We start from the raw sequence: 26312 nt of genomic DNA, 5'->3' as shown, positions 1-26312 counted from the left end.
TTTTAATCACTATTAACCACACTATTTGATGTGTTCTAAAAGCACAGGAATTTTCACAGCATATCATTAGCATTCTTCAGCAAGAGTAACACTGAGTTCTTGCAACATCTCATCACATCACAAAGAAAGCCAAATCAGAAATAGCAATTTCACAGCACTTAGCAAACTTAGAAAGTTTTTATGGTTTGAATTCTTGCAAACTAGAGAAGGAAAGATGGAGGAGAAAGGGATGGAGGAGGAAAGTAATCCCATGCTATGTTCACAAACTAGTGCAGCTGTAGGAGCTTCAGAACACTGTAATTTTACTTCTCTGAACACGGCTTCTTTGGAATGAATAGAAAGTACCAGAATTAGCTCCTTTTGTTATTTCTACATGTTTCATTCCCAAGATGAAAATTTTTAATTTTGACAATACTGAGAATTTATAGACAATAGAGAATCTGAACATAGCATTTTACTTTTATACTTCACATGGAAATTTCAGTTAGAAACTTTTCTGTAAACTCTTTTTTAACATAGACTATTAAAAGCAACTTTACAAAATTTCAAAACTAGCGGAAAAATAACGAAAGCCCAACTGCAAACCACATGCTCTACACGGAATTGCTAAAATAACTTTTTTTTCCATTTTTTTTTGATTTACCCCATTTATTTCTTCAGAAATCAAAAACATCGTCATCATCATCACCATCATCAACATCATCAAATGACCAATCCCAGTCTTTAAATGCCAAATCAAGCAATCTGCAATAGGAGGTTTGCAAATTTATACTCTTAACATTCTCTATAAACTACAGCTTAATGCTATGACTGAGAAATCGTATTTCAAATGTGCTGTAAGCATTTTCACTTTCCCTTCACAAACAACATAATTAAAATTAAGATGGATGCATAAAAGAAAACTTTCCCTTTGTATGTAAATGTACACAATTATGTTGGCCAGGTATGCTTTCTAGAATACTAGTTAACTGAAGACAGAGATAATATTTGGGAAAATATCATACAATCTGCTTCCTCCTCCTCATCCCCACTGCCCAGATAAAGATGTAACTGTCCTGCTACTCAGTCTGAGAAACATGAAGGCTCAACAGCTGCCAATATTCCCTTCATAGCAGTGCCTAGATTATCCGCTCACTTTTCTCCACAATAGCACCACAAAGCCTAGAAGAATAGGGGAGTGATACCCTAGGAACACAGTCTTTCCAATACCAATAGTGCCCTACCTAGCTCAGGGGGTCATCAACACCTATGCTCTACATGTGAAAAGGTAGACACAAAGGAAAGGCTACAGGTATATAAGCGACATGGACAACTTATCTTGGCTAAATAAATTTTACTTAGTGCTGGGGTTTTGTCTTCTCTCCAATCCAATAATCAGTAACACTGAAATCATTGTATTAAAAAAAATAGGAGTTATCGTTCATTATTTATAACTGTGACATTCATCAATTTGTGCCAAGGAACTCATCTGGTCCCCAAAATCTCACCTGGGATCACTATGTCAGTGGTTCTCAACTTTAGAGAATATGATCTTCTGAATGCTCTTTGAAATTTTGACAAAACACGTTTATGGATGTTATCTTAAAACTAAACAAACCAACTAAAATTCTTATCTTCTAAAGTGGCAGAACAAGGAAAATCTGAGAAAACAAACTTTGTGGGGCACGGTGGTGCAAACCTGTAATCTCAGTGGTACAGGAGGCTTAAGCAGGAGGCTCCTGAGTTCAAAGCCAGCTTCAACAACTTAGCAAGGACCTAAGCAGTAAGAGCCTGTCTCTAAAGAAAATATAAAAAAGGGATGGGATGGGGGGCTCAGTGGTTAAGGCCCCAAGGTTCAATCCCCAGTACCAATAAATAAACAAACAAACACAAACTTTGATATAATTTTACTTATCTATTTGCAGATCACAGCTTTGTACACACTAATTTTATGAGGCTAAAGTAACTTTTACCTTTTGTTTCAACTTGGAAGATTACTATAGGTAGAGCTTCCTAGATTCCTGGAAGATTACTATAGGTAAGCCTCAGTTTCAGCACATTTTATGAAAGATCAGCATTTCATACCCTTCCAGAAGCTCTGAAGTATGTGTCAGTGCCACAATCTTGAGTTTTACAGTCCAGTCACACAGTTGCTGTGTTCAATACATGATAGGACTTCCCTAAGACCTCTCTTTCATCCCTTCTATTCAGTCATTGAACTTTGGTTTTTTCAACTTTAAAAAATCTTTTTGAATTTATGTTTCTTTCCTCCATTTTCACTGTCAGTTCTCAGGTCAGGGTCTCATCAAGTTTGAACAGACCAATCCCTCATTGAAATACCTCTATTTGAAGAACAAAATCAAAGTTGCTCAGCAACGTGTAGCTGGTTCTTAAGTTAGGTTCAAAACTTCCTTGTCAGCATCATGTCATCTTCTACCACTTCCTACCGTCACTTGCTCCTGACCCCACTGTGGCTCGTTTCACACATGAGTAATTCGAACAGCTTCATTCTTCTGCATGTGATATTTTGCCTGGAATTGTTTTTGCCCTTATTTGTTTGCCTGGAAAATTAACGATTCTCTATTTTTGTAAATCTTTCACGCCACTCCCACCCCAATTTTGGGTATTAAACCCAGAGGCACTCTACCCACTGAGCCACATTTATTGAGACAGAGTCTCCCTAGGTTGCTGAAGCTGGCCTTGAACTTGCAGTCCTCCTACCTCAGCCTTCCAAGCTGCTAGGATCACATGTGTGCACCACTGTGCTGGGCTCGAGACCTCCTTCATACCTCCAGCAGAATTCACCATGCTTTCCTTTGGTGTTCCATGTCTCTATTGCAGGCAACATTTTATAGGGCAGTTTCCTCCATTAACTGGTAAGTTACACCTCAGGACTTCGAGACTAACTATCTAAGAATGCTTCAGAGGGGGCACTGAATTTTGAGTTCTACCAGCAATACACAAGAACATTCACTTCTATCTTACAATACTGAGTTTCTTAATCCTTGCCAGTTTGGCAGGTGAGAAATGGTTTTATGTTATAGCTGTAATTCTTTGCTTAATAATTATTTTGATCACATTTTTACTTTTAAAAGCTACTTCTAGAGTAGTGCCTCAATGGTTTTCACTACTTTTATATTAAGATAAGGTAGTTAATGATTTAAAAGTCATCCTGTTTGTTTTGCAATGCTAGGGACTGAAACCAGGGCCTCTTGCATGCAAATACTCTGCAACTGAGCTATACCCAACAGCATCTAAAATATTTTTATATACAAAAATATCAACCCAGACTTTTCATATATATGTTGAAAATATTTGGTATTTTAACTTATTGTAAAATGGTGTTTCAAACTTTTACAAGGGTTTAATTTCAGAATAGTAGTCTCTATATAGTCACTTAATTTATTCCATTTATTTAGTGGGCTTATTTCAACACTTTTAAGTTATATACAACTTTATCATTTTTCCCAAATAATTAGTCTGCTAGCTTTCTAGCACTTAGAAGTAGAAAAGAATGAATATAAGATCACCATGACACAAAAGCTCTCTCCACCCTGAAGTTTTAATTATGCTGGCATTTTCCCCCTTAAAACCAGATAGCACCACAATGAGCACTAGTTGAATTTCTGCTTTATACTTTCCAGAATGGTTTAAATATTGTATTTTTTAAAAAAGACCCCAGGGGGAAAGGAGCAAGAAATGCACCCCAGCCAGGCCAGTACTTTTGTGTCTTGTATTGAAACAAATTATTATCTCCCTGTCTTCATCAAGTTAGCATTTTATTTTAAAAAATCTACTTTCCAGCACAGTATCTTAATTTTAATGGAAAATCATCAAGGTAGCACTCATTTAGAATACTGTTTCTATACATTATTCTTCTTAAATGGTCAATTAACTTCTATTTATACCACAGAGAGGCCAATAGTGGAGTGCTGTAGTTCATAGTGCAGGCTCTGAAACCAAATTGTTTGGACCTAAATTCATAACCCTACAGCTTTCTGCTGTGTGATCTAGGGCAAAACCGTGCCTCAGTTTCCTTATCTATTAAGTGGAGGTACGAATAGCTACCTCACGGTGGTTTTGAGGGTAAGTAAGTACAGCAAAAGCTCTCAGAAGAGGACCTGGCATATAATGAGCATTCAAAACAGTTCTTTTATGTAACAATAATAGCTACCACTCATCTATTACTTTAATCACTTCACTAGAGAAAAGGGGAAGTGATGTAGTAAGAGCTGATTGGAATCTAGAATGTCACAGATGCTAAAGGAAAACAGATAACAGAGCAACTGTTAACAAAGAAAGATACCATCAAAAGATTAGGCAAATATTTATGGACATGCTTTATTTAGTATGTATACAAATATATGCATAGGATGTACCTAACAAAGCCAAAGAGCTGTTTTAAGAAGAAAACCAAGTATATTAATTCAACTAAAGCCAGACTGGCTAGTACTAAGACTAATATTAAGTATACATAAACTTAAGAGCTAGAGGGGCTGGGTTGTGGCTCAGCAGTAGAGCGCTCTCTTAGCACGTGCAAGGCCCTGGGTTTGATCCTCAGCACCACATAAATAAAAGATATTGTGTCCAACAGCCACTAAAAAATAAATATTAAAAAACAACAACAACAACAACAAAAAACCCTTAAGAGCTAGATATTAAACCACTGCTGTTAAAACACCAGAAATTCTATCCCTATGTTTTCTTGGATGATTCTTTACCATCTCTACCCATCTGTATAGTATGCTATGAATGGGCAGAATGTTAAAGGTCATCTCATCTGAAACTAGACCACCTAGAGAACATTCCATCTAATGTCTTCAAACCTGATATCTGCACAGAAAATACAGAGGTAAGCAGCTCCAGCAAAGTCTTACTTAGGGCCCACTGAGAGGGCATGAAGGTCATGCAAATATCTGGTGATAGGGAACTCACTGTTCCAGAATAAGCCAATTCTTCCAATTTTAGAAACCCCTGAATGCCTGATAGGTTTCCCTTACTGAACTGAAAATGTACCTCTCTAACTGGGTTTGTTCCAATACATTTTCCAAGGAAATTCTTCTTTCTTTTCAAATAATAAAATATCTTTGCTTCTTTCATGTGCTACGTGTACAATACTTTCATATGACCTACTAATAACCTCATTTATTCTCTTCTATATGCCTTCCAATTTGTGTACATGGCTCTTAAAATGAAAACATAAACACCCAAATTAAAATACCAATTGTTGGGCTGGGGATGTGGGCTCAAGCGGTAACGTGCTCGCCTGGCATGCGCGGGGGCGCTGGGTTTGATCCTCAGCACCACATAAAAGTAAAAATAAAGATGTTGTGTCCATTGAAAACTGAAAAATAAATATTAAAAAAATTATCTCTCTCTTAAAAAAAAAATACCAATTGTAGGTGACTCCTGGCAGACAGACATGTAAAACTCACAATTTGTGAGTTATTGGAACAATAGAGACACTGATGTCAAAAACAGTGGAAGAGATGTTTCAGAGGCATAACAAAACCTGATTATATATATTTTTAAATTGTCAATGGAGCTTTATTTTATTTATTGATACATGGTGCTGAAAATTGAAACCATGACTCACACACACTAGTCAAGTGCTCTGCCACTGAGCCACAATCCTAGCCCAAAATCTGATTATACTTTAAATGTGCCCATCTTTTATGTTTAGAATTTTAGAGTACATGAAATTTAAGATTTTTCAAAGCATACTCCATACATTGTTTAGTTTTAATATTAGTTTTACCTATATGCATGATTATGAGAGAAAGAAATCCCTATTACTTACTGTTGGTACAACAGATCAAAAAAAAAAATGAAGAATAATTTGAAGGGCAGGGCAAGTTAAAAAAAAAAAGTGACAAAAATCAAAAGTAAATGTGCTTTCAAATACACCATAATGCTAATTTGGAGTGGAGGCAAGAGAAGTTATTCATAAATCAGTGACCATGAAAACAGAAGGTTAAGTCAACGAAAGCATGTCACACTTGGTCTGAAAAATGGTTCATAAACTAATTCTGTATGTTATCACATTCAGGGAAATCATTAACTTATATCAAAAGGAATAGGGCTGCTCCAGTTTCAGATTTAAACAAACTGTTTGCCCTTCTGGAATATTAATTTTAAAAAAAAGATAACAAGACTGTGCTACTTCATGAAACCATTATAAAGATCAAATGAGAGAAAATAATGAAGTTAAGCAGAGAGCACAATATATATGAAGTTGAAAACCACTACCCATTTAAAAAGATGCTTTGGTTTGGATGTACCCCTTGATCCCCATTGCAGTGGTGTTGAGAGGTGGGACCTCTGGGAGGTATTTGGGTCATAAGGGTCCATTTCTAGATTGACAGGTTACTATGGTAATAGCTATACTGTAAAAAGCAAGCTCTCTTTGGCAGCTGGCTGTACCACCATATGAGGCACTCTGCCACGTGATAATACGGCAGGAAGGCCCTCATCAGATGCTGGTGCCATGGACTTCCCAGGAAACCACATCTAAATAAACCTCTTTTCTTTGTAAATTATCCTGTCTGTGATACTGAGTTTAAACAAGAGAAAACAGACTATGACATAAGGTATTAAGATAGCACTTATGCATTAATAGTTCAACAAAATTAATAACAAAAACTTAATTTTTAGATGTTTTACATGAGACACATGAAATGGTCTTTACTGTTTCTGAATTTTTGTTTCTTTAACTTAGTTACTATCATATAAACACTTTTTAAATATTTAGTTTTATCATACCTCACACAAAATAACATTTTCACTGATGACACACCCATTATACCTCTGTCATTCTAAATTATTTCCTTTAGATATTAGTTTCAAGAAAGTTTCATATAAGTTGTTTGTGGTTAGAGTAAGATTTCTGATAATACAGCCAATCATCATTATTCATATACTGAAGGTCTTGTGTTAAGGAACAAAAAGGATACCTGAAATTAAATTTCTGAACTAAGCATATACTTTTTCCTTAGTCGACCAAATCCTCATGCTCAATTAATACTAATGCTTATAAACCCTGCACTAGCTAGTAAGCCAAGACATGGACATTCCAAATGGAAAGTTATTAAATGACTTATTGTAGTCACATGAAAATGGCTCCATTATAATGCTTTTGTGCTTAATGAACATTCCTAACTTAACTCTATTGAATTTCAAGTCACTATTTAATATTTACATTTTAAAATCTTGTCTATGTTTCTGTTTAAGTCACAGACAAGTCACTGCTTTAAACTAATAGAAGTAAATTAAGCCTGAATCTGATTTCAGTTCTGCCTCCCAAGTCACCTATCAGAAAAGAAAGTTAGCAGTATGAAACACAGTGGAAGATCTGGGTGCAATGAAATGCCATTTCCCAAGTCACTAAATTAGTCAATGTGTTTATTAAACCTGAAAACATTATGTTTATATGCAAAAATGTCAAAAGCAAGTCCTTTAAAAATATTTGGTATTCCATTGTTCATTAAAATACCAAGTAAGAGTTGGGGCTATTGCTTGGTGGTACAGTGTAGGGCTTGCCTAGCCTTGCAAGACCCTGGGGTCAATCCTCAATGATGCAAAAACAAATAGAATTTCTTAAAAAAGAAGGAGGGCTGGGGCTGTAGCCCAATAGCAGAGCTCTTGCCCAGCATGTGTGAGGCACTGGGTTTCATCCTCAGCACCACAAAATGAATGAATGAATGAATAATCAAACAAACAAAATAAAGGCACTCTGTCCATCTACAACTACAAAAAAAAAAAAAAAATTAAAAGAAAGAAGTAAAATTATAGTTTGAATTAGTATGGACATAAATAGCAAAATTTTAATAAAGGAACTTTTATCACAAATTTTAATTCATTACCTTGGTTTGTTTGGGGCAAGCTGTCGACTTGGCCGTCTGATAGACTGGTTTTGTTGGATCTTCATTGAAGTTCTAGGAGATGACCGTGCAAAAGGGTCTGGAGCGGGGGGCTTTTTAGGTATCTTTTTCACCAACCGACTAACCCACTTCTGCTGCTCTTCTGTAGAATTTGCTAATAACAATAGATTCTTTGCCGTTGATATATCATAATACACTATAAAGAAATATTTGGAATCAATTAATGTGCTTAAAATGATCTGAACATAAATAATACTAATGCAGTAAGAAATTCTCATTTACCTTTGCAAGGTGCTATAATTTCCTCCTTTTTGTCCATGTGATCTTTATGACATTTAATATGGCAACGTCGACACTCTAAAGCAGGAGGGGGCTTAAACATGTGCCACAGAGGCTTCATACAAGCCTCACAGTTGGTTGGGAAATGATAAAGAGTAGGAATAAATTCATGCCCTTTGTGACAAATATAATTAGATTTTTCTCCCACTGGGTCCACTGGAAATTCTTGTTCCTTTTTACTTTCTCCTTCATTGGCATACAGAATCTATCAAAAGAACAATCATTTCTAGATGTAAGTTTTTTTTTGTTTTTTTAAAATGTAGAAAAAACTCTGGTAGTGTAAATAAAATCAATTTAGCCTAAATTACTCTGTAAAAAGAAAATGCATTTGAAGTTCAAATCTAAGCAGGTTCTGCCTAAAGAAAAGCTATGTGAAAAGTCATTAGAGGGTCACTTAGCTTTGCATTTCAAAAGAAATAATTCTGTTCAAATGCTGTCTCATAGATTTTTCTGGAAATCTTATTATGCTTCAGCAACACTATCAGAATGGACCAGCAAAAGATAAATTTGAAATTCACAGGTCCAATCCTCAAAAGATTGTTCAAAATCATCACCTGGGAATTGGGAGTGTAGTAGGTCATTGGTGGACCCAAGCATTCAGTTCAATCTCCAGGATATCCGCTCCCCCTCAAAAAACCACCAACAGATTCACTAAATAAACAAACCAAAAAAAAAAAAAAAATACCCCAATCACCTGATAAGAACTGGGTAGAGGTTCTCAGCTCACTAGTAGAGTGCTTGCTTTGATCCCCAGCACATACACAAAGAACATATATGTTCTTCTTAAGAACAGAAAACAAAGTGATTCCCATATGTACAGCTTTTTAAAGAAAAAAAATTTTTTTGTAGATGTAAATGGACAAAATGCCTTTTATATTATTTATTTATTTCTATGTGGTGCTAAGGATTGAACCCAGTGCCTCACAGAGACTTGGCAAGTGCTCTGGTACTGAGCTACAGCCCCAGTCCTATACACCTTTTTAAAAATGACATGTGCTTAGAGAGTTGAAGAAGGGAAAAAAGAGAAAAGGATGTACAATATACTCCACATAAACAATGTAAGCACCCAGAAAACAAGAGGGCAACTCCCACAAGACACCAGGTAGTGTCTATACAGAGGGAACTCATTACTAAATTGATGGGAATCATTTGGCTTCATGTTAAATAGGAAATAAAAGGGCCACTGGGTACAAAGTTTAACTTCATAAGTGCCTCCAGAGAGAGCTGATTATAAAACCCAAAACAGGAAAAAGTTCATGCTTTAAAAAAAAAAAAAAAATCACAACCAACCTGGGGAGAAACACGGTATAAACACACTACACAGCTTTTAATGAGTAAAATTATCGAGAGAGAAATGGAGATGTCCCAAATAGAATACGCACAAATGAAAATAATTTTTAAATGGGACTGAAACAGAAAGGTCATCTGAAGGTATCCAGAGAAGAAAGGAATTTAATGTTTTGTCATGTGGGAACCTCCAAGGGTGAAAAAACAAAACAGATTATGTTTACCTGGAATATCCTTGGAATTTCTTTAGCATCTGCTCTGTATACATCTGTCTGTGTAACTGGTCGGACATGAAATAACTTGCTGCAAAAGATTTTTCATAAAAGAATAAAATATTACCCAAGGATCAAATTCCAATAGTTACCCTAACTTATGTAAGAAATTAAACACTTTGACCCATGTTAGAAGCTCACAGAGTATCTTGTTCTATTAATCCTTAATATTTTCAGAAATTTCCAGTAAACCAAATTTTCTAATTTAGTTTCAGAAAACAATACATTACAGACCCATGAAATAAAGACGTTTCAGATAATCCTATCCTCCAGACTTTCCTGGGGAGAAGGAGACTGTAAGGAAAATAACATCAGGACAGGAGGAGCTAGCTGAGCTTTTCCATGACTAATAACAAACAGTATTACCTTGTGAAAAAGGTCAGGTTGACGTTCTTACCACACTTTAAAAAGATATGAGGAGATAGTCTCTAACTATTCTAGTAAAAATACTTACTCTATATCTAAAACCATGTAAGGATTAGATTGTTCTTTATCTTGTTCGCTGTCATAGAAAAGAATCTTCTTACTGCTTACAATCACATACTGTTAGAAAGAGGGAGGGAAAGAAATCAATGAATAAAGTAGTTACACATCATATTTATTGATTTTTTGAAAATACATTCTGTTAGCAATAAGAATCACAAAATACCTAAGTACCTAAAAAGTGTTAATATAGCCTCAGGAAAGTCTTTCTTAAAATAACAATAAATTTGTAGCTATTTTAAATAAGCAAACAGAGGGATAAAGTCAATTACTTTTTGGACATAGCTTTGGGATCCAATAGTGTTAGTAACCTCATAAAAAAATGAACATAATGGGCTAGGGCTATATAGCTCAGTTGGTAGAGGGGTTACCTCGCCTGCACAAGGCCCTGGGTTCAATTCCCAGCACCATACACACACACACACACACACACACAAAAAAAAAAAAAAAACCCCACAATGACATCAAAATTACAGTAACAGAGGAAAAGAACTAAATGGATCTTTTCTATCATATCCAGAGTTGTTTTGGATATGAAACAGCAAAAACACCAAAGTCAACAGGCTTATATTTTCCTAACTCCATAAAAAACAGAAGAAAAAAATTTTTTTTTAAATATTTTTTTTTAGTTGTAGATGGACACAATCTTTATTTGTTTATTTTTATGTGGTGCTAGGGATCGAACCCAGGGCCTCACACATGCAAGGCAAGTGCTCTACCACTGAGCTACAGTCGTAGCCAGAAAAAAATTTGATAGTGAGAAATAAAATCACATCATTCTAAGTTGGAAAGTATAAACAAGTGTTATGTGTTTAAAAGGTTTAGTCATGTACGTCTTACAACTATGAAAATGAAGTGGCTGGAGTTAAACCAGAAGGAGGGTGGGGGGAGTGGGGAAGACGAATCATATTCAAAAGTACTAATTACCTTTTTAACCCATCCAAATTTCTTAGTGTTGTTTCGAACAGGCAAGGAAAGCCATCCTTCTAACCTCGATTCTATAAATAAGCACAAGATTGTAAGGATAAATATGATAATTTTCTTCATATAATGAAGAATTTAGCATAATTTTAATATGGAAGCCACAAGACCAATCAAATAGTCCCTTCAGAATTTATCACTGTGCATTGTCTGGGACACAAATAATGCAGGATTGGTAGAAGCAAGTTATGCAATGCCAAACAAAATCCAGGCTATTCCACAGTGGTGCTGAGGCTTGAACTCAGGAGCTCACACTCGCTAGGCAAGCAAGTGCTTTACCACTAAGCCACATGCCCAGCCCCCAGGGTGTAGCACAATGGAAATAAATAGTCTGCAATTTTATGTAGTCAAATATCCCACTGATTAAATTCATGCACTGGCAAAAATCTAAGAGACAAGACACAAAACAACAAACAAACCCCCCAAAAACAAAATCACCAAAACTTAACAGCTCTTTATTCTCACTGATAACATCTGCATTAGGATCTTTTATTTTTCTTTTGAAAGAAGGCCTAACTAAAAATATAATATGCATCCTTGAGAAAACATTTTAAATGAGTAATGTTTTCAGAGAATATGGTCTTTCAAAATGGCTATAATAAAATGAAGTAAAATTGCAGCAGATGAAACTTGGTTAACAAACAACAATAAGGCGTGGTTGTGCACGCCTGCAATCCCAGTGGCTCTGGAGCCTGAGGCCCTCAGCAACTCAGTGAGACTCTGCCTTTAAATAAGATATAAATTTTCTTCCTGCTCTTCAAAAATGGGAGTTCATAACTCACTTGAAACTAATGTTTGAAATATGATATGTCAAGAGCTTTGTAATGTTTTGAACAACCAAAAAAAGAAAAAAAGAAAAAAAAATAAGATATAAAAAGGGCTGGGGATGTGGCTCGGCGGTTAAGCATCCCTGGATTCAACGCCTTATACCAGAAACAAAAAAAAACAATATAATCAAAAGATTTCTAAACTCCAAAATAACAAAATGAGTAAAATTCTAGTTCCACAGAGAAAGTGTCTTAAGTCCTTAAACTAGAATTTGTTCTAGTACATTTGATCAATATCTCTTCTTTGGAAGGGGGGTACCAGAGATTGACTCAGGGGCACTCAACTACTGAGTCACATCCCCAACCCTATTTTGTATTTTATTTAGAGACAGGGTCTCACTGAGTTGCTTAATGCCTTGCTGTTGCTGAGGCTGGTTTTGAACTCCTGATCCTACTGCCTTGGCCTCCCAAGCTGCTAGGATTACAGGTATAAGTCACCCACTCAGCTTGATCAGTATCTTTTATTGAAGTAAGTGAAATACTATTTTGGGAGGTTATTCTAACAATAGAAGTAACTGGCAATTATTTAACATCCATTATGTGTCAACTGTGTTAGAGGCTTAACTACAAGCCCCTCTAGGGCAAGGCTCAGTCAGATTTTTTCATGTCCTTTAAAGGCCCAGTGGAGTGTCCAATAGGTTTTAAGTGCTCAATGACAAACCTAAACACATTCTCTCCAATAGCCTACAGGTATTTTTGCTCTGTCACTCCTGACATGAAACTTCAGGAAGAATTTCTTAGTTAAAAATGGATGAAATAGGCAATAAAACCATGCACTCTTTTTTTGGGTACCAGAGATTGAATCCAGTGGTGCTTAACCAGTGAGCCACATCCCTAGCCCTTTAGAGACAAGGTCTCGCTGAGTTGCTTCAGGACCTTGCTAAGTTGCCGAGATTGGTTTTTGAACTTGAGATCTTCAGGCTTCAGCCTCCTGAGCCACAGGGATTTACAGGCATGAACCACTATCCCTGGTACCATACACTCTTATGTAAAAATATAATGTTCTTATAATTATGTCAGCACAATAAACAATCTATTAAAATAGCAATTCATTATAAAAATGCCTTAAAAATACTTTGTTCATGCAGCAGTTCATTATTAACTGAGTCTACAGTTAGTCAGAATTAGTGAATATCAGTTAATATTATAAAAAAATTTCAAAGGGACTAAAATTAAGGGCAGTGGGGAAAACTCCAAAGACAAAGATTTTTAGGATATCACCTGTACCATTAGGTTCCGATGATATGGGTAAGTTAGGCAAAGAGTCTTCTTCTGAGTCAGAATCAGAGTCAAGGAGCATGTGAGAACTGGAAGGCTTAGTGGCAATATTGAGAGAAGTAGAGGAACGTTGGTAGGTGAATGACATGGATTCCATAGTATGTGACTGAGTGATATGAACTAAACACCCAACATATGAGAAGTAAGAATGCAGAAAGAAGAGAAAATAAAATGAAAGCTTTAAAAGAGAGCTACAATATAATGTATAACGAATTAAATATCTAAACATGTAGAGGTTTCTTTTGCATGTTTGCTTCTTTATGAAAAATATTGTAAAAAAAAAAAAAATCAATAAAAGTCCAAAATGTTATTTGAACTACCACTCTGAGAAGTAGGTTCCCCCTTAAAGACAGGATAAACATTTTTCCTCAAGAAGGAAGTTAGGCGAAGGATTTAAAACAATCAACCAATTTATAATTAAGACAAACTTAAGGGCTGAAAGCAAATCTGTACCTGGAAATCCATCATCTGCCTCAGCCTCCCCTGGTCCACTGCCTATACTGGAACTATCCAGACCAATATGCAAGGCCTGCAGCTGTGATCTTAGCTGCTCAATGTCACTGTCTTTACTGTCCAGTGTCATCTGCAGTTCAATTCGAATTTGGCTCTCTTCAGCTATTTGCTGTAAGAAATTAAATTAAATTAACGAGGTAGAATACATCTCATATTTTCCATCTTGTTCAATAATAATTATTAATAATTTTCAAAGGTTATTTGTCCTTTTTAGTTACACATGACAGTAGAATGTATTTTCATACCAAACATATATAGAATAAACTTCCCATTTTTGTGGTTGTACATGATGTGGAGTTACACTTGTCATGTATACATGTAAGAACACAGGAAAGTGATGTCCAATTCATTCTACTGTCTTTCTTATTCTTATCTTAATAACTATTAATAAAAATGTTCTATAAGTAGTCAAACACACAGACATTAGAGTAATTCTATTTCTTAAAAAGAAATCTTCAATTTAGAGAGTCCAAATAGTATTCTTACAGCCTGCATTTCATTTAATTCTTTCTGATATTTGATCATCTGTTGGGTCAACTTTTCACGTTCAGATTTAAGTTCCATATGTAGCTTTCTATTCTCCTTCTCTTTTCTTCGCACATCTGTGTCATTCCCACGCTTGACAGGTTCTTTTCGATTCATGATCTCAGCCAATTTATTCACAGCCTTAAAAATGTAAAAATAAGTATGCAAATGAAATAAATTATGTTGATCACTTCTTGGTAATTCACCAATTCCAGGTAATATAACCATTAATAATGTCTTTCTTTATGCACAGGATTACAAAGAAACATTTCTTACACTATTTGAACACTACACTTTGTTTATTACTCATTGTCCTTCTTTATCCTAACTCATACTTGGTTTTTACTCTCATGGTTTCTGAGAACTGTAATTTAAAACATTTATAGGAGCCTGGAAGTGTGACTCAGAGGTAGAGCACTTGCCTAGTTGCATTAGGTCCTAAGTTTGACCCTCAGCATCATAAAAGTCAATAAATAAATAATAATCGTTTTGATTTCATGTCATTGTCTACCATTTCAATTTTTGGTTCCAAGGAAGACTTTAATAGTAAGATTTTTTTTCTTCTAAACAGGAACAGAATTCAGCATTGGCATCACATTAGTAAAATATACTTTGCTCAACAACAAAGAAAAGAACCTACTACCTACACTCATTTGAGCTGTATACACAACCGGAGGAACTGGCAGAGGGGTGGTTAATGATCATAGGTTTCTTTTAAAAATTTTGTCAGGCTATTAGCAAACAGTCATGCCCTACAGTTTCCTAAAAGGCAGAACAACTTATTAGATTACAATAAAAGATTAGGAATAACTGTGATTCCATATTGGAAAATTAGGAAAAACTTTTAACAGACATTGAATTGGACAATGTTAATGAAATCTAACTTCTCCCAATCTGAGAAAATTCAGGTCACTGTTCACAAATATTCATACATTCAATGACTGCTTCCAATCTGTAATGCTGGAAGTAAAAGATAAATGAAAATAAGATTCAAAATCATGTTTAAAGTCCATACTTGAGTCTTGAGTGTTCTCTCTGTTAATAGCTGTTTCTCAAACTGTGCCTTGATGGCTGCTGCACTTATCTCTTCATCTTTCAACCTTGATAGTTCTGAAACATGGGAAAATGTGAAAATTACACTAGTGACTACAGCAAGTGGTAGACATCAGATATATTAAACTATATTCTTTGTAAGTACATACGCTCTTGAGCTTCTTTCAGTTTGTTATTTAATTCTTCTTTTTCATTCGCAAGATTGGCAACGTCACTAGTAAGTGTCCTATTAGTTTCTTCAAGCTAAGAAACAACAGTGGGGGAAATAAAAAAAAAAACACCAATATACAAAATGTAAGTCATAAAACAGTAATCCAAATTGAAAACCCCAGAAACTACTGCCATTGTGAGGTGCTGAATTTCTGTCATTTGATGGGTGTGAACTGGCATTTCAAAGCTGCTTTATCTAGCCCTTTCTAGGAAAGCAGGAGGCAAAGCATTTTCTTATATATGTAAGTTTTACTTTTTGACCAAATTTTCTACTGCGCTGTTTAACCTTTTCTTATTGAACTGCAGAAATTCTCTGTATATTCTAGATACTACTGGTTCCTTGTTTAATAAATATATTACATGTATCTTGTCCCTGTCATTTATTTATGTTGTCTTTTGTCATATTTGTGAAATTTGGATTCATTTCTAATAGCTCAAAATTTTTATTTTTCATATTTAGATTATTAAGATAGCTAGAATTTACTTTTGTGCGCGAAATGGTAAGGTTCTAATTTTATTCCTTTCCACATAAAAATATAGTTATTCTACAACCATTTATTAAATCTGTGTCCTTTCCTACTGGTTTGTATATTGCTATTTCCATCATATACAAGTTCCTTTATAGATCATAAAATTTCCTCTAGCATCACTATTCATTTCTAGCAAGACTGGACAGACCTGTTCTAATGTCACACTCTGCAATTTACTGTATCATTTTGACATGCCTGCATAATTGATAGGGGAAACCCAACTACTTGATATTTTACTTTTCTTGGAAATTTTCTTTAGCTAGACTCTGTGTGAAATAAGGGGAGAAGTAAGCAATTAACTGAACTAAAAATCTTTTAACAGCTAGAACATAACAATTTTTCATGTACATCTGTAATACTGTACTAGTGCTACTAAGTAATTTATGACATTAGCAATTTACTTATTATAAAACCCCAAGAATTTTACTTACAGATGCAATTGTAGCATCTTTTTCAGTAAGCTCCTGTTTGTGTCTAGCCATCATCTCTTTGATCTCCAGTTCTTTCATGATTTTCTCTTTCTCCAAATCTGAATACTGTTCTTCAGCAATTGAACGAGCCAGCTGCTCAGAATCTGCTTTGGTCAAGGTGATCTCCAGCTGGGCAGCCAAGGAATCCCTATAATTTAGGAATGTATCATTAAAAACTTCAGGGGGTAGTGCTGGGGATTGAACCCACAGTTTTTGTGCATGCTAAACATACCTCCACCCCTCTTTTAAAGATATGTCATTTTAGTGTTCAATTTTCACTTTAGAAGTCCATGTTTTTGTCTCACTTCATCAACATATTTTTACTTGGTGAATAAAGAGCACTGTTCTAGCAGCAATACATGTATCTATGAACAAGGGACAAAAGTCTTGTCCTTACCTTTCATCCTGTAATTCCTGTTTCTTCTGCTGTAATTCTTTACAAAGTTTGGTCTTTTCTTCACATTCTTCTTTAAGTTCCCTAACTTGTGTTTTATACAGGGTCTAAGAAGCAAAACACAAAGAAATGTGTATTATGATCATCAGAAATATTATGTCTACATCTAACACCTACCTAGAGAAATCACTGACCACATACAAATATTTTCTTAATGTTGAGTAATGTTGTGCTCCTAAGAAAATTAATAGTTTAATACGTTTTCCCATTTTCTAGTTATCAACTGATATGATAAAGTTCACTTGGGGCTGGAAGTGTAGCTCTGGTAGAGCACATTTGACATGCATTAGACCCCAGGTTCAGTACCCATCACCTTCCCCCCAAAAGTCAGTTAATCATTTAAAAGCATGATTTCCAACTGAATAATATAGTGATATTTCTTACTGAATGGTATAGATTGGTAGGATGAAAAAGCAAGGAAAAATATTACTAATTTGTAAACATAAATTTTGTTGATTTAAATCAGTGGAGCAGGGGTGATAATTGTCATTTCATATTTTAAAACTGATCTCAAAAAAGTACAAATGTCTCAGAGGCTCGGGAGGCTGAGGCAGGAGGATCAAAGCCTGCCTCAACAACTTATTGAGGCCCTAAGCAACTCAGCAAAACCCTGTCTCTAATTAAAATATAAAAAGTACTGTGGATGTTGCTCAGTGATTAAACACCTCTGGGTTCAATACCCAGAATAATTTTTAAAAAAAGTTCAAAAGTTAAAATGACAATTTTACAATAAAAGTATATTATTCAAAAAGCAATGCCTTTAATCAGTTTTATAGGTGTTGTATAGCATGTGCTTAGAATTAGTTTTCTAGTAATGATAACAGAGTTCTGTTAAATTATCTACATTTCTTTTTACTCAGTATTTTTAATGAGTTATGGGATATTACACATCCCATCTAAAAATCTAATTTAAATCTAGTTTATACAAAATCATTCTCCTGGTTCTAAGACAAGAAATAAAAAAGTTCTACAAATTCAGCAACTTCAAATTAACGTATCTGGAACTTACTGAGAAATACTGTTCAGCTTCAAGTTGATCTTGGAGCTCTTTCATCTGCCCATCAGCATCCTGACGTTCTCTGCGAAGACATCAAAACAAAGGCTTAAATAAGTAATACATTTTATATCATTTACTCTGAAATTATGATGTAGGAAACCCCTGAAGCCCTTTCAGAGAATCCATGAAATCAAATAATTTTCATGCTAATTCTAAGCTCATGGTTGCTATTCCTTTCCCTGAGAGGAGATGAAATTTGATGATGTCATCAATACACCAGCTAAATGAAATGTATGCTTGTATTTTAAACTGTCATTTGGGGGACGGGGTGTAATTTGGGATTGAACCCAGGGATGCTTAACCACTGAGCCACATACCAGGCAATTTTTTTTTTTCATTTTTTGCTTTGAAACAGGGTCTCTTCTTGCCAAGTTGCTGAGGCTGGCTTAGAACTTGCAATCCTCCTGCCTCCGCCCCGAAAGCTGCTAAAATTACAGATGTGTACCACTGTGGCCAGCCAATTGTTGTCAGTTTTAATGAACACATATGTGAGCTGTGATCTGCCATTTATGTCTAGCAACTATGATTCATAGTATCTGAAAACTAGGTTTCTCAGGGTGAGTAAAGAATGCCCAGGAGGATGAAAATCCTGTTTTTAGATCTAAATCAGGAAAATGATACTTTTACAAATATACTGAGATTTACCTTTATGAATTGTATACTTTCTCTTTTTTTTTTTAGAGAGAGAGAGAAAGAGAGAGAGAGAGAGAGAGAGAGAGAGAGAGAGAGAGAGAGAGAGAGAGAGAGAGAGAGAGAGAGAATTTTTTAATATTTATTTCTCAGTTTTTGGTGGACACAACATCTTTGTTTGTATGTGGTGCTGAGGATCGAACCCGGGCCGCATGCATGCCAGGCAAGCGCGCTACCACTTGAGCCACATCCCCAGCCCATGCATACTTTCTCTACCACTGTACCTTGATTAGGTGGCAGTAGTATAAAAATGGGTGGGCAAACATATAATCTTCTCAAAAGACAACAGTAGCACTCAACATAATACTTGTATAAAAATAAAGAGAAAATGTGATCAAGAAAGTAGAATAGTCAAAAGAAAATCCCCAGATAAACTAAAAATAATATGATTTACATGTGCATAATTATGCATATTAAAACTTTGTCTCAATTAACTTACTTTCGAAGTTCCGCATTTTGTTTTTCCAAGCTCATTTTCATTTCCATGAGATGATTATTCTCTTGTTTTAACTGCTTTTCTGACATTTTTAATGTGTTAACTTGCTGTGTTTGCATCTTCAGGTCATTTTGTGTAAGACAGCGCTTCTGAGTTTCCTGCTCTATTTTTAATGTCAAGTTTCTAACCTAAAAAAATAGATTGAATACTTGGTATATAAGTAAATTGTTTTGATTTTTCTTATCAATGAAGTTGGCAGCAAATATGGTGATGAAAAATAGATTTCTGCCCTCATATAGCCCATTCATTTCACAGTAAAATATTTCTAAGAAATTTATACATATGTCTTTAATTCCAGTAATGTGGGAGACTGAGACAGGAGGATCACAAGTTTATGACTAGCCTCAGCAAGACTCTAAGCAACTTAGTGAGACCCTGTTTCAAAATAGAAAATTAAAAGGGCTGGGGATGTGTCTCTGTGATAAAACACCCCAAGGTTCAGCTGAACCTAGTATCAAAACAAACAAAAATCAAACCGAAACAAAAAACAAGATCCCCACAGTTTAGAAGTAAAAATAACTTAAAATTATTAAATTATGATTCATTTATTATGTTATCAAAATCTAATAAAAGCAACAAGTGTATTATACAGAATATTTTATATATGTATCCTACAGATTGCATAAAACATTTAAAGAAAAATTTGTGGGGTTTTTTTTGTTGTTATTGTTTGTTTTGGTACTAGGGATTGAACCCAGGGGCACTTTAATACTGAACTATATCTCCAGCTCTTACAGTTTGTTATTTTGAGACAGGGCTAAGATACTGAGGCTGGCCTCATAACTTGCCATCCTTCTGCCTCAACCTCCCAATTTGCTGGGATTACAGGTATGAGCAACCATACCCAGCAATAGGGAAATTTTAAAATTATAAAATATTAAGAACTCACCATTAGACCTTTACAAATAAACCTAGTTTATTATTGATTCATTAACTAGCTTATTATTCATTAGTAAAATTCATACTTACATCCTCATTTAGCACATCTTTCTGTTTAAGGAGCTCATTTAGTTTCTGCTGTGATTGTTTGAGGTCACAATCCAATAAAGAGCATCTTTTCTCAGCCTCCAGCAATAGGTTCTCTACTTTCTGTTTTAAAGTCCTTTCTTCCAAAAGCTTCTTCTCCATTTCTATTACAGTGAGAATGGACATGATCATGAATTTACAAATAAAAAAGCGTATCAAAGATATGATACAATGCCAATAAAAATGAAAGTAAATGATGCTACTTCATTATTATATTTTTATTCGTTTCTAGAATATTTTTATCACTCCTCTCAATACATCTGAAATAGCCAGAATTTTATGCTTGAAAATAAAGAGTTTTTTTTTGCAGGGTGTAAAATATATCACAGTTCGCAAAATTACACCAATTCTCACAGAAAAATATTTTCATTTTGTAATTCTATAAAATGCTTATGTCTTTAAATAAATACTTTTTTACTACTTTCTGCTAGTATGTCTCTCAGTGTTACTAGTTTTACTTTGAAACACTCCAGGGTAGATTCTATTTATCATGCAAGTTAACCTCTCTGGGACTCAGGTTTCTTATCTCTAGGAAAAGAACAGTATCTACTTTCCTAGTGAGATAATACATGTGTAGCACTCGTTAATATTCATCATTTTTTTTTACAGTAAAAGTGTAGAAAATACACAAAATATTATGATGAATAGTAGGATTATGGGTCATCTTTTGCATTTTTCTTTATACATTCTTTTATTTTTGTAAATGATTAGCTGTAAGCTCCTAATTTGTTTCATAAATAAAAAAAAAGCTTTTAAAGTTCTTTAATCTTCAAGTGAAAAGCAAAGTTTATACCTTAAAAAGTGATTTCAATATGAATTGCAAGTCATTAAAGGATCACCTTTTGATGTACTGATTAGAATTTTAGTTCAAATTCAGTTAAGGTTCCTACACTCCTTCATACCTATAATTATCATCTAAAGTTTTATTAGTTTAAAATTAAACCTATGAATTTTCAGTTAATAAACAGTATTTGGAAGTGAGGAAAAATGAAAATTCTTCATGTATCATTAATAATATATGTAACTACACTTGATTTTCACAGTAACCTAACAACACCATTACTGTTACTTTACAGAAAACAAAGCATACAAAGTTTAACTAGACAAGGTCGTGCTGCTAATAATTATTTCTTAATCCAAGAAGGCAATGACATGCAGCAAAAAGACCAAATGCTTCAGACCCCGATTTGAATACTATCTAATTTTTGTATACTCATACGTAACATACAGAAGTCATCAAGTATCTTCTATTAGTGTTGGAACAGTTTGAAAAATGGTACTTATATTACACTGGATTGGTTCACTTTCATCAGTTCAGAGTATAACCAATAAATCAATGTACTCATTTTAGAAAAACAATCACATAATGTGGGCACAGAATAGAAAGACAAAAAGGAATATACTGAGGTGACAAATATTCCATATCTTGTGTTGGATGATAATTACATAAATACATACTTTACTGTGCACAAATTACACTGTAATAAAAAAATTCAATTCTCTTTACTAAGCCATGGACAAGGAAACATTGTTCATTAATTTCCTTCTAATTAGATACTTCTAAATAAAGCATTTATTTTATTTCTTATGATCCTGAATTAATGCCTTAAACAAAAACAATCTACAATTCAGTTACATGTAAAAATTAAAAGACTATTTTTTACTAAGTTGTTAAATATGAAATGCAATTTCTGTTGAGTTTTAAGCCTTTCACAAGAAAAAAGAACTTTTTAAAAATCCATTATAATTATAAATGGTCAGCTGGGAAACCTAAATTACCCTAAAAATTACCCTAATTCCAAGATAAAAATTGGTTTGCAGGAAAGTTAACACTGTTATCTATTAGTATCAAATGGCTCAGAGCAATTTCAGGTAACATCTTCATCATACCTGGGTCCAAATACTCATTAACTTATATGCTAGTTAGACCAGTGTCATTTTCAAATCTTCTTTTGGGGGAAGATGTTGCAGGAAAACTTTTAAATGTACATACCTTTCATGGCTTCTGATTTAGCTTCTTCGATGGATTCATAGATCTTATTTTTATCTGCTAGCCGTGCTTTTGTAGTCTTGTGTTCAGCCTCTTCTTGTTCCAAGCTCTGTTGCATAACTTTTAGTTGGTATGTCATATCTATTTCCATGTTGCTCTTTTCCTATTAAAGATTTAAACGAACAGCTATAAACAAAAAAAAAAAAAAGGCTCACAATTCTAAAAACTTTCAAAACTGAATCAGGCTTAACAAAAATGCTGAGCATCTTCCCTCCCCTCTTCATCAAAACTTTTGCTCCCTCTACTCCTTCACTCCCTCTGCCACACCTCCCCTCTACTGCTTGGAGATCTGCATTAAGACTGTTGAATATCAAAGTGACCAGCACTATTCTCAATACCAAATTCAAGACACTTCTCTTATTTTAACTCATTGCAGCCCTGACGCTGTCCCTTGGCTCTGGTGATGCTGTGTTCACCTGGCTCCCATCAGGCTCTTGTCTTTCCTGCAGTTCCTCCAGCTGCCCTCAGCTGCTGGTGTTCTTCAGCCACAATGCTTCTTGTCCTACAGCATTATTTCTGCAACTTTTAAAAACATATCTAATGTTTCCCTCTTCTATATTAAAAGGAGAAAAAAGGGAAAAACCCTTAAAATCTTCTACCATACACTTACAATCCCCACAGAGAAGTCTATTTTAACTTGAGAATTTTGATAACAGCAGTCTATTTCCTATATATGCTGTCAATATTTTCTAATTCTTTGAGCTCTATTGTTCATATCACAAATATGATGCAGGTAGTTTTTTTTTAAAATAAAATCTTTAATACTAAAATGACTTTTCCAACTACATAATCTACCAACAGAATAATCTACTATGCTCTGAATAATCACAACTCTACCCAGTCTTTTCCCTGGTGCGCTCTTTCACTCATGTGGTTTCAGCTACTTACATATACCAATGACTCAAATATTCCTAGCTTTTACCAGAGTTTACTGCCTTATAGACACTCTAAGGTGGTATCTCCAAAGAACTTAAGAGGACTAAAATGGATTTATCATTATCTCCTCTGCATGTGATTTTCCTTTATTCTTTATTGATTAATGACATCACTAAATAACATGTCAGGACTCATCCTTAACTAGTATTCTCATACCACATCTCATCAATTACTAAGTGCTGTCAAATACTCCTTTCTCAAATTTTTGAGACATTTCTATTTTTTAAGCCATTGCCCTAATTAAGTTTCTATTATCCCTTATCTGAATTAGTGAAAAAGGCTTCTGACTAGCCTCCTGGCCTCTAGTCTTATCCTTCTCAAATCTATTCTCTGCATAGTATACTTAACTAATGATCTACTTTACCCGTACCTCTAGTAAGATCATACAATGTTATGTCGTTGTGTGGCTAACCCTTAAGAGTTTCTATTCTAAGTTTCTTTTCTTTTTTTTAAGTTGTAGTCAGACACAACACCTTTTATTTATTTATTTATTTTTATGTGCCAAGGATCTAACCCAGCGCCTCACACATACTAGGTGAGCACTTTACTACTGAGCCACAGCCACAACCCCTTCTGCCGAGGGCCATTGCCAAGTAGGGATGATGCATCAAAATCCTTGCCAGCGTACCCCATGTTAAATGGACTTGCCTTGGAAATTTGCTGTGACCTTGCATGTGTGTTTGAGAAGGGTGACCCTGCTCAATGACCAGGGTGGATCCAGGATTAGGGTGTATCATGCAGGTTTGAGGAAGTATCCTGGTCCTTGGGTTTAGGGCGTGCCCAGTTTAAGACAATAGGAGTTTTAGGGAAGTTGGAGGTTGAAGATTATTGCTGCTGGGAGTAGGGCGTGCCTGCTGCCTGAGTTCCCCCTGAGTTCTCTTGGAGAGAAAGTATTTACGACGTGAATTGTGCAGGAGATAAAAGATTTCCCCTGAGCGTGTGTGGAGGCTGGCGTGAGATCGGGAATAAAGAATTGCTGTTTGAATCTACAAGTGTGTGGTGGCTCGTGATCTTGTGCCAAGCCGAGACATTGGCATTTGGCACCCTTCTAAATTTCTTAATAGAGTTTTAAATATCTTACCAAATCTAGTTTATGCCTAGCCCTGTATGCTCACTCTGGCCTCTGAATTCCCCATACTCTTAGATGAGGAGCATATTAGTGATCTTTAGACCAATTTTGGCTTGATGTTTATTTTTCTTTTTAAATTTCACTGGCACACAGCCACATCCTTTACTCTAGAAACTGTAGCAGGGTTGACCAGTTGCAACAGAAAGTATATGGCCTACAAAACCCAAAATATTTACCATTTTCCCCCTTAAAATGTTAAAATTTGCTGATCCCTACTTTGTTCTCCATAAATACTGAATAATCTGTACTTAAATAAACAAAGGGTGCCTTGTTAATTTTCCTCCCTGCCTCTGTTCACAATATCTTCTCCAATCAGTGTACCTTTACCTTGCCAACCTGTCTGATCTTCTCAGACTAAAGACTCAGCCTATTCCCTTAATACACATCCCTGCTATATCGCTATCTTTCGGCAGACCACCTTGTCTACAGAACCACATTGACATGAAAGTAAGCATATGAAAATATTCCAGTTAGTGATTTCCCTTACTTTCAAATAACTCTTCTCAAACTCTGTGATTTTCTTACACAAAAAGATGCTTAGCATATCTTACCTTCTCCAAATCAGTAAATTTCTCCTGCAGTTGTCTCTTTTCCAGCTCTATTTTTGCTAGTAAAATTTTGCCACTCTTTAAATCTTCTTCTAGACCAGATATTCTACCTAAAAATTGCAACATTTTAAAAAAAACATACCTAGAAAGTTATATACATTCAATTAAGAGTAAAAAATTTGGAACCTGCTGCATTTTTAAAAACATCTTTTTTAGTTATAGATGGACACAATACCTTTATTTCATTTATTTTTATGTGATGCTGAGTATTGAACCCAGTGCCTCACACATGGAGGTGAGTGCTTTACCACTGAGCTACAACCCCAGCCCCACTGCTTCATATTTTGAAGCTGTTTCTGTGAGCAAGAGTTTTATTCTTGCTGGCATAGTGCTTTACAGTTTTCTTACAACCAGAATTTACCACCTAAGGAATTCAACATTTATAATATTTGAAAGTATATGAAAAAGTTCATAAATTAAATGAAATAATTGATAAATAAATTCAAAATTTATAAGTTTTTAATCAACATACTTCTACAACAAAGTGCTTCCTTCAGAAATGTGCTACTCTAGAACATTATCCATCATTTCAAGTTATTTCCAAAATACAAATCATTAAGAGTAATTCAAGTACAATCTATATACCTTGTAAATCATTAATTATCTCAGATCCATGGGTTCGGTCCCTTCTTTCAGATTCTAGAGCTGACTGAAGATTGATAAATTCTTTTTCAAGTTTTAACTTAGCAGTTTCCAGCAGGCAGTTTTTATCTTGTAGATCTCTATTGTTGGACTCTAGCTGCTGAATCTGTTTGGAACTTTCTGCCTGGGTTTTTCTTAATCGAGCCGCAGTATCAGATTCTGTTCGCAGCAAAGCATTGGTTTCATCCAACTGTTATTTCATTCAAAAACAAAAAAACAGAGGTATAAGATGAAAATACATTCATTTACTAAAAATGTTAAAGGATTTCCTTCTAAAATTAGAGGCACAAGCCTTTTGAAACACTGCCAATTAAAATTAACATTAACAGTCAGTCATAAATAAAACTCAAATCTCTTTTTACAAACGGAGATCAACTTACCTGTCTCTGAAGTTGATTCACCTTCTCGGTAGATATTTGAGAGTTCTGATTTCTTTTTTTCAAATCTTCAAGTTGATCTTTTAAGCTGTTAACTATATAACAAAAGGCATTTCAGTAGCAAGCTACAATAACATTCTCTCTTTCTTTCTCTCTCTCTCTCTCACACACACACACTCCAATTATTTTCCTGATAAGTATTTAATGTTATACTCCACAA

General features: G+C 34.8%; 1 protein-coding gene across 1 annotated transcript in view; it reads right to left on the bottom strand.

The window, feature by feature from the left end:
* The window catches only part of Rock2 (Rho associated coiled-coil containing protein kinase 2), a 135026-nt gene that overhangs the window by 3903 nt on the left and 104811 nt on the right, over positions 1 to 26312 (bottom strand). The window contains exons 15-32 of the mRNA XM_005327366.5: positions 26096 to 26187; positions 25659 to 25905; positions 25017 to 25123; positions 22344 to 22503; positions 20294 to 20454; positions 19268 to 19452; positions 18091 to 18160; positions 17025 to 17128; positions 16589 to 16775; positions 15567 to 15660; positions 15380 to 15474; positions 14326 to 14505; positions 13780 to 13948; positions 11168 to 11238; positions 10212 to 10300; positions 9710 to 9788; positions 8142 to 8403; positions 7842 to 8055 (exon numbers count right to left, since the gene is read on the bottom strand). Of these exons, the coding sequence (XP_005327423.2) occupies positions 7842 to 8055; positions 8142 to 8403; positions 9710 to 9788; positions 10212 to 10300; positions 11168 to 11238; positions 13780 to 13948; positions 14326 to 14505; positions 15380 to 15474; positions 15567 to 15660; positions 16589 to 16775; positions 17025 to 17128; positions 18091 to 18160; positions 19268 to 19452; positions 20294 to 20454; positions 22344 to 22503; positions 25017 to 25123; positions 25659 to 25905; positions 26096 to 26187 (2566 nt within the window). The remainder of the gene's footprint in view (positions 1 to 7841; positions 8056 to 8141; positions 8404 to 9709; positions 9789 to 10211; positions 10301 to 11167; positions 11239 to 13779; positions 13949 to 14325; positions 14506 to 15379; positions 15475 to 15566; positions 15661 to 16588; positions 16776 to 17024; positions 17129 to 18090; positions 18161 to 19267; positions 19453 to 20293; positions 20455 to 22343; positions 22504 to 25016; positions 25124 to 25658; positions 25906 to 26095; positions 26188 to 26312) is intronic.

This window comes from Ictidomys tridecemlineatus, chromosome 12 (assembly GCF_052094955.1).
Source record: "Ictidomys tridecemlineatus isolate mIctTri1 chromosome 12, mIctTri1.hap1, whole genome shotgun sequence".
Classification (NCBI taxonomy): Eukaryota; Metazoa; Chordata; class Mammalia; order Rodentia; family Sciuridae; genus Ictidomys; species Ictidomys tridecemlineatus.
The sequence above is the reverse complement of the archived record's forward strand: the minus strand, read 5'-3'. Positions and strand labels throughout refer to the sequence as shown.